Below are 13,254 nucleotides of genomic sequence, written 5' to 3'. Positions count from 1 at the left end.
GGCTGAATGAGTCTGTCCATGTCCCCGAGCTGCTATTTCCTCATATTAAATGGAGAATAATTATAATAAAGTGTGTGTGTGTGTTGGTAACCTTTTGCTTTTGATATATCATAGCTACAGAAAAGTGGCAAGAATAATACAAGAAACTCCTCATGTTAATCTCTTAACCCAGATTCACCACTTGCTTACATTTTGAACCATTTGTTTTGTCCTGCAGGCTCATGTGTATGTTTTTCCCTTGAAACACTGGAGAGCAATCTGGAGATCCCATGTACTTTCCCCTGCAAAATTTCAGTGTGTTGAAATGAAAGTGTTAGGCACTCAGTCGTGTCCGACTCTGCCACCGCACGGCCTCCAGCCCACCAGGCTGCTCTGTCCATGGGATTCTCCAGGCAAGAACACTGGAGTGGGCTGTCATTTCCTCTTCCAGGGGGTCTTCCCGACCGAGGGACCAAACCCAGGTCTCCTGTGTCTCCTGTATTACCGGTGGATTCTTTACCCACTGCTGCTGCTGCTAAGTCGCTTCAGTCGTATCCGACTCTGTGCGACCCATAGATGGCAGCCCACCAGGCTCCCCCGTCCCTGGGATTCTCCAGGCAAGAACACTGGGGTGGGTTGCTGTTTCCTTCTCCAATGCATGAAAGTGAAAAGTGAAGGTGAAGTCGCTCAGTCGTGTCTGACACCTAGCGACCCCGTGGACTGCAGCCCACCAGGCCCCTCTGTCCGTGGGATTTGCCAGGCAAGAGTGCTGGAGAGGGGTGCCATCGCCTGCTCCCTTTACCCACTGAGCCATCCCCAAATCACAGTTTGACTGTGATTACCTTTGTTGTTATTTTTCTTGAGGTTTGATGAACTTCTTGTATCAGTGCATTCATTTTTCATCAATTTTTGGGAAATTTCAGCCATTATATCTTCAAATAATATTCCTCAACTTTTTCTGTTCCTTTCCTGGAACTTACACATGCTTTGGACAGTTTGATACTGTCACATAAATCATTGAGACACCGGTCATGATTTTTTTTTTTAACATTTTTTCTTTCTTTAGGGTATATGTTGACTTTATTATCTTCAATGGCTATTCTTTCATCTTCAATCTACTGTTAAACCTGCTTAATAAATTTATTATTTCAGATATTATATTTTTCAAGTCTTGATTTCTACTTGGTTCTTTTCTCTGATCTGTTTATTCCTTAGTACCATTCTTTCCTTTTAAATCCTTAAATATATTTATCATAACTGCTTCAAAGTTCCTGTCACTGGTTCCAGGACCTGGCTCATCTAATGGCTGGTCTCTAGTGCCTGCATTTTCTCTGGACTGTGGGCCATTTCCCCTTATTTCATCCAGAGCCTGGAGATGTGTCATGTTCCTTCAGAGGGTTACTGGAATCTTGATGTTGTTGTCTCTGGGTATTTTTCAAATAGAAAATTTTCTCTCTGAAGGAAACAACAACCTAGAGTGACCAGAAATATAATCACGATTAAAATTTTTTCTTTGTTTTCCAGAATTCTCTCTGAATTAGTCAAAATTACTGAGTTTGTTTGTGTATGGGAAAACCCGGAATATTTTAAAGTTCTGATTTTTTTTTTCAGTTTTGCTTTCTCTACATTTTCCCAGTGCTCCTCTACCATAATTCCTTTTATTCTCATTTTGAAATACTTTTATGTATGCATACAGAAAAAGAAACTCAGAGAAGCTGAGATAAATTTTATTTTTAACAGAAGAAAGGAAAAGGGTGGGGTTACATTTTTATAAATATCTATAAATATAGAGCGAGAGGCAAAAATCTTCCAAATAAATAAATAAATATTGCCATGTGCTAAGGGACAAAAGACTGTGGGGCTCCCTCGGCTCTGCCAAAGAGAAAACCCCAAAGAACCAGTTTTCTGCCAAAGTCCTTTCCATGGAGTTCTCCAGTAGCTCTTATACAGTATAATAGTATCTCCGATGGGAAATGAAGACTATAGAGGAAATAGTTGCCATGTACTGCTATATAGTGTCATACACAGTCAGTGTTTCAAAATAGGAACTGGTCCTTCAGCCTAAAACCATCAGGTGAGGACAGCGGATCAGTTTCTAAGATTGGGTGCATGATGAGAAGCGGGGGCCGGCAAGGAGGGTGGTGAGGTGACTGGGAGGAAGCTGCTATTCAGATCTGCCCTGCTTGCCCACATTCTCCTCTTCAGGTGGCCATTGAAACAGAGGTAGGAACGGGGCCCCTGAGGATGCCTAAGTCATCAGTCCCCTGCCTAGTGCTCCATCGTCTATAAGTGAGAGTCGGTATTCCTCAGGGTGCCGCTGGGGCTTCTGGGACTGAAAACTGTCTTTGGTGCCCCCAGAACTTCCAAGTGGAGTAACACCCAGACATGCCAGCCTAGGAGAGTGTTAGCTAAGCCTCTGGCCATGGCTGCAGGGCAGGTAGGGTCGTGATGAAGAGCTGACAATGCTGGCTTTTTCTAACTCCTGCACTGGGGTCCCCAGTCCTGCATTTCTTTCCCCAGGATCCTCAATGCCACTTCGTGAAAGGGCACAATTGTCACAAAGACCCCAAAACCCACAGCAGTGGTCTCAAGACCTCCCTGCAACAGTTGTATAGTTGGGATTGCCACTCAACCTGGAAGCAGAGACTTAGTTAAACGCCTCTAAGGAGAGTTTGAATTTTTTTCCCCTTGGAAAAACAAATCCTAGCAGTGTAGATCCTCTGGAGCCAAGACTGGATCCCCTCCTTAGGCTCAATTCACTCAAGCCAGAGGCGGTCCAAGAGGCAGAGCTGTGTCAGGGCCGCAGGGGTCACTCTGGGCACCCGGCTTTGGCTGCAGAGAGGGAGAGGGCAGGGCAGGGGGACCGCCCAGTAGGGAGGGGATGTTTCCACCTTGATCCCTTGCCTCCCATCTCTGAGCAGTCATTTTGGCTAAGTTTTGACCAGCCTACCGCCAATCTTGTGGACAGGCTTTTCCAGAGATGCTTAAGGATGTTTGCCAGTAGGATTGCCTAGTCAATCTGTTAATGTCCTCTCAGGTCAAGGTCAAGCAGGGTCCAGGCAGATGACACAAAGAAGTGTGTAGTGAAGAATCTGCTGGCTTGGGTTCTCCCCTTCACCTCCCCGGGTGAGAGGAGGGGGTGTTGGGGGGGATCAACTGCCTAAACCTTGGTTGCTTTTTAAATTTTGTTTGTTTTGGCCCGCAAGGCATGTGGGATCTCAGTTCCTCCACCAGGGATCGAACCCACATGCCCTGCATTGGCACGGCTGAATTTTAACCACTGGACCACCAGGGAAGTCTCTAAGCCTTTGTTCTTAATGACTGGACTGATGGAGAGGACAGGAGAGGGAGGAGGAGAGTGGGCGGGGACCCCTTCTCTCCCAGGGGTGCGTGGAGAGGTGGGATGAGGAAGGTGAGGAGTTCCATCCCGCAGGCCTCAAAGGGCGATTCCCCCTGGAGCGGGGAGTGCCAGACCTCCCGGGAAGGGAGCCACCACCCCACTCCACCTCCTTTGCTAGGGGTGGCAAGGGAGCCTGTCCCCCAGGAGACGATGTGCCTTTCCCAAGTCGGGCGCCCTAGGCGAAGCCGGGGAAGGGCCGGCAGCGCTCGGCGCCCGCGGAGCCGGCGCGCACGTCCAGCCGGTGTCCGCGGAGCACCCCGAGCGGGTCGCTGGCGGCAGGGCCGGCGTCCTCGGCGCTGGGTAGCTCCTGGGAGCAGGCGGCGGGCACGGGCGTGGCGCGGGCGCGCGGCTTGAGCACGCTGAGCGGGTCCCCGCCGTCGTGCGCGCTGCGCGTGTGGCGCCGGGGCCGCGCGGTGGCGGCGAAGTGCGGCAGCGGGATCTCGTTCCTGCGCGACAGGAACTGCGCGTATGGGGGCGGGTTGGTGCCCGGCAGGAAGGCGCGCTTGGCCCGGCCCAGGCTGACGAGGAAGCGGTGCTGCGGCGAGTGGTACACGTCGTAGCCGTTCTCCAGCGTCCGCTGCCGGAACCGGCAGCTCTCCGGGCTGAAGTGATGCTGCAAGCGGGGCGGGGAGACTGGGGTGAGCCCGGAGCCTGTGGGGACTGGATGCGACCAGCCGCACCTCGAGGACCCCATCCCTCCGGCCCACTCTGCTAGGGCCGTGCCTTTAAAACCCTTTCGTGCCCTGCTGGGCAAAAGGGATTTCCACTCATTTCCAAGCTACCAGGCCCCCAGCGCGGTTCCTCTCGGCCCGCCTGAGGACTCACTGGCGGCGTGTGGCTTCCTGGAGCCACGCTGGTCAAAACCAGCTTTCTGGAAGGAGGCCGACTTCCATGCGGCCTCGTCCTGCCCTGTCACTGCCCTTTAAACCCTTTTTGGGCTCAGTGGCGACTTGGGTCAGCCTTTTTACCTGGACAAAGGTGGGCTGAGGTTTGTGGGGCCCCACTTAAGTGAGGGTGCTCCCAGCGGAGACAGAACGTGGGAATTCAGGACATGAACTTCATCACCAGATGACCTAGGCAAGCCCTCACTCAGCCACTCATTGGGGCTGGGTTTTGCCCAGTGACCGCTGGGACCTTTTGCAGAGTATGCCATTCAATCCTCAAAGTCCAGGAAAGAAAGTGTTAGGCACTCAGTTGTGTCCGACTCTTTCTGACACCATGGACCTGCCAGTCTCCTCTGTCCGAGGAATTCTCCAGGCAAGAATACTGGAGTGAGTTTGCCATTTCCTTATTCAGGGGATCTTCCCCACCCAGGGTTTGAACCCAGGTCTCCTGCACTGTAGGCAGATTCTTTACCGACTGAGCTAGGGAAATCCCAGAGTCCAGGAAGTCAGTATTTTAAAGATGAGGACTCTCTATATGCCTGTATGTGGTCAACAGGTATTTTCCTATCTATTTATCTATATTTGTTCAACAGATATTTATCTGCTCTGGGTCAGACTCTGTGGCGGGTGCTGGGCCACAGCAAGCCAAACAGAAAGGAATTGCTGTCTTGGAATTTCTGGTGGGAGGAGCTCCGGAGCTCCGCCTTCCTGCTCCTGTTTTAAGGCCTGATGTTTGGGAGGGCGGCGCTGCTGCTCTCCAGCACAGAGCAGCTGTCACAGCTGGGACGGAGAGAATCCCTTACAGACCTTGAATTGGGGGAAGCCCACAGGGCATATGATCCACATCCCCACCCTTGACTTCTTCCAGGTCAGGAAACAAGTTGACAGATATAGGGGACTTGCCCAAGGTCACGGACATCTAGGAACAACATCATGAGATGCCAGTGGCTTCTCACCCTTTCTTTCTAACGGACTTTACAATATGAACGGATGTGACATGAGGACCTGGGCTGCAGACAAGGTGCTGTGCCAGGTACAAAAATGGGGACCAAGTGGGGCAGGTCAGATTAGAAGCTGAGAGCCCAGGAACCCTAGAGCTGGACATCCTGGGTTCAGAACCCAGTTGTATAAACCACAGCATCTGATACTTAGATGGGTAAAAGTCCTCAGTGAAAAGATCACCAAGATACACTGCAAGTGAAAATCTTTAAGCTATAAGGTTCTATGTTTTGCCAGAGCTGTGAGATAAGTATTTGCAAATAATAACCCAGCACAAAAAGAAACTCACGGATCCAAAAATGTTGCCTGTGAAGTCCATGCAGAGGTACCGCCTGCTCATCACACCTGTTATCACCACAAAGCCCGCATCCTCCGATCTGATCATCAGGGCGCCTGTGGAGAAAACCATTCAGGTCCAAACCTGGCTTCACATGTGGTCCCCACCTCCAAGAAGCCTGCCTTGATTGATCTTGATTGGGGCAGGGTGAGGACTTCACAGAACTCCTCACAGTTGTCCTTGTTCAGCCTCTTTCTTCTGACTCCCACTTCCCCATGCCCCTCCCCTCCACCTTGCCTCCTGTTTCTCCCCCTGCCTGTCAGGAGCACCCCAAGCTCCCAGCATTCTTCTACCCGTGCCAACACGGTTCTCTCTCCCTGGACTCTGTTGTCCCCTTTTGGGGGACATACTTTTATGTAAGGGGACAAACTTATACTAGTAACTCATACTAGTATGAGTTTGGCTCATACTTTTATGTTTTGACAGTATAGATCTTAGTTCCCCGTCCAGGAATTGAACCTGTCCTCCCTTCCCCCCCCACATTGGAAGTGCAGAATCTTAACCATTGGACCACCAGGGAAGTCCTTGGCTCATACTGCTTAATGTTTGCCATGGTGGTCACATTCTCCCAAGCTTTTGTGATTTTGAAATCTATGCCCAGATGTCTTTCAGGAATCCAGATTGTACTTGGAGCCTGATCCTCCACCGAGATAGCTGTGCGGAGCCGGTGATACAGCAGTCAGCACCCTTTCTGTGTCAAAAACTGTATTTGAGTGAATCTTCTCCTCTCCTCTCTGTGTATCCAGGTCACTCATGCTCCAAGGCCAGGCTCATATGTCCCCATTTTATGGAGACTTTTCTAATTTCCCTCATCTGCATGGACTGTTCCTTCTTCTCAGCCCCTCCAAACAATGGCTCACCCCAGCACAGCATGTACTGCATCACCTGTGTTAATAAGTTTATGCCTCGCTAGTGTGGAGAAACAGGTGGTTTAGCTTTCCATGGTGAATGGATGCAGGGAATTACTTCTTGCTTCTCCATCACTATTCTTTTTCCTTTTCTCACTTGCAGGTGCCCCTCTCCCCCAGGGGCAGCCTCTCTCAAAACCTAGCCCTGGGGCTTCCCTGGTGGTCCAGTGGTTGGGACTCCACCTGCCAATGCAGGGGACACGGGTTCGATCCCTGGTTCGGGAGATTCCACATGCCGCGGGGCAACTAAGCCTGGGCACCACAACTACCGAAGCCCGCACGCTCTAGAGCCCGTATTCCTCAGCAAGAGATGCCACTGCAATGAGAAGCCCTTGCCCTGCAATGGAGAGTGTCCCCCACTTGCTGCAACTAGAGAAAGTCACACGTGGCAGTAAAGACCCAGCACAGCTGAAAATAACAATTGAATAACCCCCTAGCCCTGGACAAAAGCCTGACAGCCATTCATACTACTTACACCCTGAGTAAGTGACAGCAGCTTTAAGTGTGACCCCCCCCACTCCTTTGCCCACCCCCGTGGAGACTTGCAGTTTTAAGAAGTACCAGTGACTTTAAATAAAGTCTAAAGTTTCTGTTTTGTAGCAAGGGTACAATTAGACCATAAAAAGTGTGATGCGATTGATAATTGAGCAAGACTTCCTCCCCAAATGTGTTTAATTTCCTGACATTTTCTACTAGGATCATTTTTTTAAGTCTCAGGGTCTCTTCCCTTAGCCGACCAGAGAATTGTTCCCCAAATGTCTCATTTGGCCTCAGAGTCCCCAGGGAGGTAGTTCAGGCAGGGGTCTTCTAGAAAGGTAGCCTGGAGAGCTGTGGATGCCGGGCATGTGTGCCCAGTAAGTGGTGGCGCCTCGTTGGTGAGTTACACCCCAGATCTACCCACTGTGGGCTCCATGCAGAGCCCTCCAAGGACAGCAGCAGGCAGTGCTCAGACCCTAGGTGAGCTCAGAGCAGTCAGAATGATAACAGGCAGAGGCCGTGAGGCCGAGAGTGAGCCCAGAAAGAAGCCCAAGGGGAGCAGTCGTTGGTTTCCAAGTGTGGCTAAGGATTGGCCTTGACAGAAGCTTCTGGAAGTGGGGTGGGTTATGGGAGGTGCAGAGGATGTGAAATCCTCCATAGTGGCGTCTGTCGGGGTGTCTCAGATCTACAGTTACTGTCGAGGGAAGACCTGAAACATAAGGAACAAGAAGCTGTTTCTAGCCTGATGATTTTTCAATCTAGCTGGAATAAAAAATTATACTTCATAACTGTTTTCGAGAGGTTGTACTCTGAGTACTTGATAAGTTCTCAAAATATGGGACTTGCCTACTTGTCCAGTGGTTAAGACCCTAAGTTTCCATTGCAGGGGGGCTCAGGTTCAATTCCTGGTTGGAGAACTTAGATCCCACATGCCTTGGGCACTGAAACTAAAGAAGTAAAAAAGAATTTTTTAAAACCCCAGCTGCTATGTTGTTAATGTCACCACTATTAATGTTGGAAGTAGCAACCTCCCAATTTAAATGATGAGGAACCTATGGCAATATTCAAACTCCGGTCCGTGACCCTGACATCCTTTGCCCACGGCCCAGGAGGTCATCTCCAACATGACAAGCCTGTCATGACAAGCCTCAGAAGACACAATCAGGGGCCAAAATCCAGGCCATGGCTATGAGGCTTCCAGGTCGTGGTGCCCTGGAGGGGGTGAGGGAAGAGGTTCTGAGCCAGCAGCCCGGAACCCAGACACTAAGATTCTGTTCCCTGTTACAGCTTTTACTAACGTTGTAGCCTCCGCAAGTCATCGCTCTCGTCTCACAGCTGCGCTGCCTGCTCCCCAGGGCTGCGGCAGGATCAAAAGGGATGATGCTGTAAAAGTGCCTTGAAAATGTTTAGCAGATGGAAGGTTCCATGGAGGGTGGCTGGCCTGCCCTTGACGACAAGCCATCACTTGGGCTCTCACCGGTGGATGCCTGCGTCCCTCTGGGTGGTGTGTGTGGTGTCCAGGGCCACTGCGGACAGAAGGCAGCCTGCAGAGGGACAGGGAGCCGCTGCTGTGAGGGTGCGCAGGCTCGAACCAAATCCACGGGAGCCGATGCAGAAGTCTAGCAAAGGCAAGAGCTGCTTTCTCTCCCCGGTGCAGGGGCCCAAGGCAGGTCTGCACAGACCCATGGGCAGAATTTGGCAGAAAGAAGGCATCAACCAACCCCTGGCTGCTGGGACCACATCTGTTGGAGCCCGGCAGGTGTGAAGGACATTTCCTTTCATGATGCCATGTCTGTGTACCTGACCCCAGGAGAAGCGTGGGACCCTGTCCAGGTGTTCTTTAGGTCACTTACCATATGTGACCACAAGCCAGTTATCTGTGTTCTTGAATCTCTGTTTTCTCATTTGGAGCACAATCATTTACGCCATTTGGTCGACTTTGGGATGTAAGGAGATAATATTTTTATCCACTATAAACACACTTTCTAAATACCAGTGATTGTTACTGTGACCATTTTGCTTCAACCTCTGCTGTAAAAGTAGAAAATTTTCTCCCCTATTCACATCTCATGGCCAGTAAGTGACAAATAAGATGATGGGTGTAAACAGCTTTGTGTTGTGTGTTAGTTGCTCAGTCATGTCCGATTCTTTGCCACCCCATGGGGTGTAGACCGCCAGGCTCCTCTGTCCATGAGATTCTCCAGGCAAGAATACAGGAGTGGGTTGCCATTTCCTTCTCCAAAACAGCCTTGGGGTCCCCAAAAGAAAGATATTATTTTGAAAGATTAAAAAGCCCAAGGATGGTTCAGCTTCATGTAAAGAAAGTGACACTGGGGAAGGTGAAGGAAGTAAAAAGTTTAGGATCTAGACAGAAATATTAACTGGGAGTAATAAGCATCTCGTTGCTACTCTTGCCACATAGTGGGGCTCACGGGGTTCAAGAGGGTGACCTTGTTTACAGTAGGGAGGAGATACAGGCTTCAGAGACGTTCCCTAGACCTGAGGGTCTAGCATCTTGTAGCAGATAATGTAATGATGATCAACAAACCAAAGATGGGCTGAACACTCACCAATTAATCAAAGTTCCTCACTTACAAAAGTTAAAAAAAAAGAATTTAGTAAAGCACATTAATCAAGTGAACTGCATTTTACTGGAAATGCATAATTAATTAGGAGGGGAAATACACCCCACATCTTTCCATCAATGTGAAACCATCGTTGGTTTTACAAAAATTCCAGCATCGCTTGGTGGGGAGGTCATTACAAATTCTTCAGCCTGTTACTTGGTTGTGCTAGCTAGTTACACGTATCAGTGTTTCTTCTTTCCTTTTTGGGTAACTTTTTATCTTAGCCTACCTATCTCTCTCTTTCTCTAATCTATTTCTTTATCTATATGTATATAATGCTCATGACAACTGATCTGAATAATATAAAAGTTTATACAAACTAGGAGAAGTGTCTCCCTCCCACCCCTGACTCTGTCCCTTCCCAGGTTTCTTAATTGCCAGAGACACAGGCTTAGCTAGAGTCTACATATGACAAAACAAAAGCACATTTCTGTAAAAAAAAAAAAAAATCTGAAGTCAGTCCATTTCACTTTGCTTCCTCTCAGTGATTTTAATTCATTCCAACTAGCGCTCTGTGCCTTTTGGGGGCCTGAGGTCAGTGGCTACAAGAGGGAAAGTTCTCTGATTCATTCTGCAAATTCAGTAGGCTAAGCCCCGCCCCCTTCTGGCACCACTCACAGCCCTCCTCCCATCCCCACCAGGATGCATCTTTGGGGGCTTCCTTTCATCAAAGGAAGATAAGTTTTAGAAGCAGTCTCTAATCGTCTGCAGCCCTTTCCATCTAGGGGAATCACAGTAATGTACCATAATCTACTATCCTGCATTGAAAATCATCTCTCATCTTGAAGGGAGGGTGACCCTCCACGAGAGGTGCAAAACCATGTTTCCTAATAGTCTCTTCACAGCGGGAAGACATGAAGGGTTGGAAGCCTGGAGGTGATTGAAGGGCTGGGTCTTCTTCTGAAGTCACCTTAGCTTTGGGTAATGTCGGACACATTGCAGATGCTGCTAAGTATCCATTGAATAAAACACGCTCTCCATTGGCGGCAACAACTGTATCCCGATTTAGTTCAGATTTTTGCCATGTGGCTCAAACTTGGCTTCCAAGATGTTGGTGCCTGAATTCTACCATATTCCCCTGAGTTCTGGAAACCATTTGGTATTTGGGGAGACCTTCTTCCTATCTCCCGTCACCACCTGCTGAGAATTTGAGGAGGTCTGTCTGATCTCTCGGCTTTGCTTGTTCATCTGTCTTGCTACCACGTTTAAGGCCCTTTGATTCTTAGCAGAATGAATGTCTTGCATACTGCAAGGCCGTCGCAAAATTACTGAATCCTTCCTTGCAGCAATAAAGGGCAAGTCATTCCTACAATACATTTTTTAAAATTAAACAGAGATTGTGATTACTCTTTCACTCCTCTGACTGAATTTTGAATCAGTTGGCATTTTTCTGTATCCTTAGAGTAATTTTTACTAGTTCTCATAAAAGAGAAGACCATGTCTTTTTAAACATCCATCCTCTTCCCATCCCATTTTCCCTTCTGGGGACATCGGAAGCACAGCTAGTTGGCTGACTATTGTAGTCTGTGGTCCAGTTTTCCACAAACCTGATCTTTAAAAACATTCTGATTGTCTTATGTTTTCAGTGAGTTTCCAAGCAGCTCAATTTGCTACTAGGTAGACCTTTCAGCTCCACAGAGAAGACTCACTGGCTCATAGCAGCCTGGGTACCACTGAAGCCCTCAGTAAGGTTGTCGGATGGATGAGTGCACGGATGGGTGTGTGGATTCACTGGGTCAGACTCATGAAGACAGTGAACGCTGTCTAGTCTAGTCTAGTCTTTGATACATTTTTCCTGAGAACTTTTACATGGCCAGAATAATAGAAGCCCGGAGTTGGAAAGAGCCCCTGGATTCATCTATCCCAAGCCTTGGTCTGGTACAAGAATCCTCTTTACAACCTCCAAGGCTAAGCCAGTCCAAAGTGAGCATAACTCAGCATCTACTGACTGGTCTGGCTTCCCTTCCTCCCAGCCTCCTTGTCTATCATTTGTACATTTTCATGACTTTTTGGACAGGGCAAAGGGGAAGAGGTTGCTCTTTGTGGGAAGACAGATTTTGGTTCAGGTGGAAATTATTCCTGTTGGGAGAAACCAATAAACACTAATTGGGGAGGTGACAGAATATTCTCCCGAGGTCTAAACACACACACACACACACACACACACACACACACACACACTGGACAAGGGTCTAGGAGGCTGCATTCGCCCTCTGGCCCAGCTAAGGCCTCCCCAGGCCCCTGAAGGTGGATGCTCGGAGCAGCCCCCTTCCCCCGGCATGGGTGGAGCCCCACTCACTGTAGACGGTCTGCTGCGGGGAGCCATCTACGTGCCCGTCTCCATGGATCTGCAGGTGGTAGCTGTTCCTGGCCGTGGCTGTGTACAGGTGGGTGAGGCCGCCCCAGCTGGAGCCCAGCAGCGGGGAGCTGTTGGGATAGGCTTGGACCGCACAGCTCAGGGTGCAGACCCAGAGCCCCAGGCCGGCCCCCAACATCTCAATTCTCTGAGTGATCGGTGCTGAGTCTGAAACCCGACCCTGCCTCCCTCTGCCGGCCTCTTTCTCCTCTTCTTTGCTGGTTTCTGGCCTGAGGCTCCTCAGCTGCATTCCCTCCTTTTTTCCCCTCGGACTTTTAAAGGGTAGCAGTGTGACATCAAACAGGAAAAACTCCGCCGTCCACATCCTCTGTGTTGTAATCAGCCCATTTGAAGAGAATACAGGGATCTCTGAGGCTCACGGAAGGCACGTCGGTTCCAGACACGCACACACACACACATAAACACACACACCCCTCAATTTCAAGCCAACGCTCCCAAAAGTGAATGATGTGTGGGCAAAAGTTATCTACGACTCTGGGCTGTCTGCTGACCTGCCCCACTTCCACCAGGAAATGTGAAGGCAGCCAGCAGTTCTGAAAAAAATCCAGCTTCAGCCATGCAGTCGACAGACGTCTGTGCAATTAATCTCCCATCAAGTCCACTCATTTTGCTTCTCTCCCAAACGAGTGTTTTGAATTCCAATCAGGAGCTGTGCATCCAGAACGTTCTCTGTGCACAGTGTGCTAGGTGGGTGTCTGGAGGGACGCAGAAGTAACCCAGGTCAGCATCAGGCCGTGGCATCCTCCAAGACTCCATCCTCGTGAAGATTTGGGAGCCAGAGGCTGAGGCACCCAAAGCCAAAGTTGCTGCCTTGGGAAGGATTTGAGATGGGAAGGAAGGATAAAGACCAAAAGTCACTGCTTCTTTATGAAATGCTGAGGTTCGATTGCTTGGTTTCCCTGATGTGGACTGCCCAGGGCCACTCCACCAGGATAGTGGTCTCCCTGGCAGCGTGGAGTTGAATTCAGAGAGCTTGTGAAGATGGGACGTCTGCTGGCTATACCCAGGGAGCAGCGCCCAGGAGGGTCCCTGGAGCAGAGCTGCAGGCCAGGGGGCCCCACAGTTAGTCCTTAGGGGGCCTGGGGCCTGGGACTGGATATGTCTTCTGATTGGAGGAGAGAGATGTGATGCCTGCCCCAGGAGCCCTCAGCTAACACAGGAGGCAGAGAAAAGTCAGGAACTATTGCACAAGGCATCATGGGGTGCGAGGTCACACAGATGCAGGCACAGAAAGCTGGTGTTTGTTATTCTGCACGTATACATGTT

At 49.7% G+C, this 13,254-nt stretch overlaps 1 protein-coding gene across 1 annotated transcript; it reads right to left on the bottom strand.

Annotated features, from left to right (window-relative positions):
* Positions 1 to 3,554: 3,554 nt before the first annotated feature.
* Positions 3,555 to 12,106, bottom strand: FGF23 (fibroblast growth factor 23). Its single transcript, XM_052641440.1, has 3 exons — positions 11,911 to 12,106; positions 5,552 to 5,655; positions 3,555 to 3,992 (listed from the first exon to the last, which is right to left on the bottom strand). The coding sequence occupies exons 1-3, from the start codon at positions 12,104 to 12,106 to the stop codon at positions 3,555 to 3,557; spliced, it is 738 nt and encodes a 245-aa protein (XP_052497400.1).
* Positions 12,107 to 13,254: the final 1,148 nt, after the last annotated feature.

Source organism: Budorcas taxicolor, chromosome 5 (assembly GCF_023091745.1).
Source record: "Budorcas taxicolor isolate Tak-1 chromosome 5, Takin1.1, whole genome shotgun sequence".
Lineage (NCBI taxonomy): Eukaryota > Metazoa > Chordata > Mammalia > Artiodactyla > Bovidae > Budorcas > Budorcas taxicolor.
Note: the sequence above shows the minus strand (reverse complement) of the source record. Positions and strands in the feature narration are given on the sequence as shown.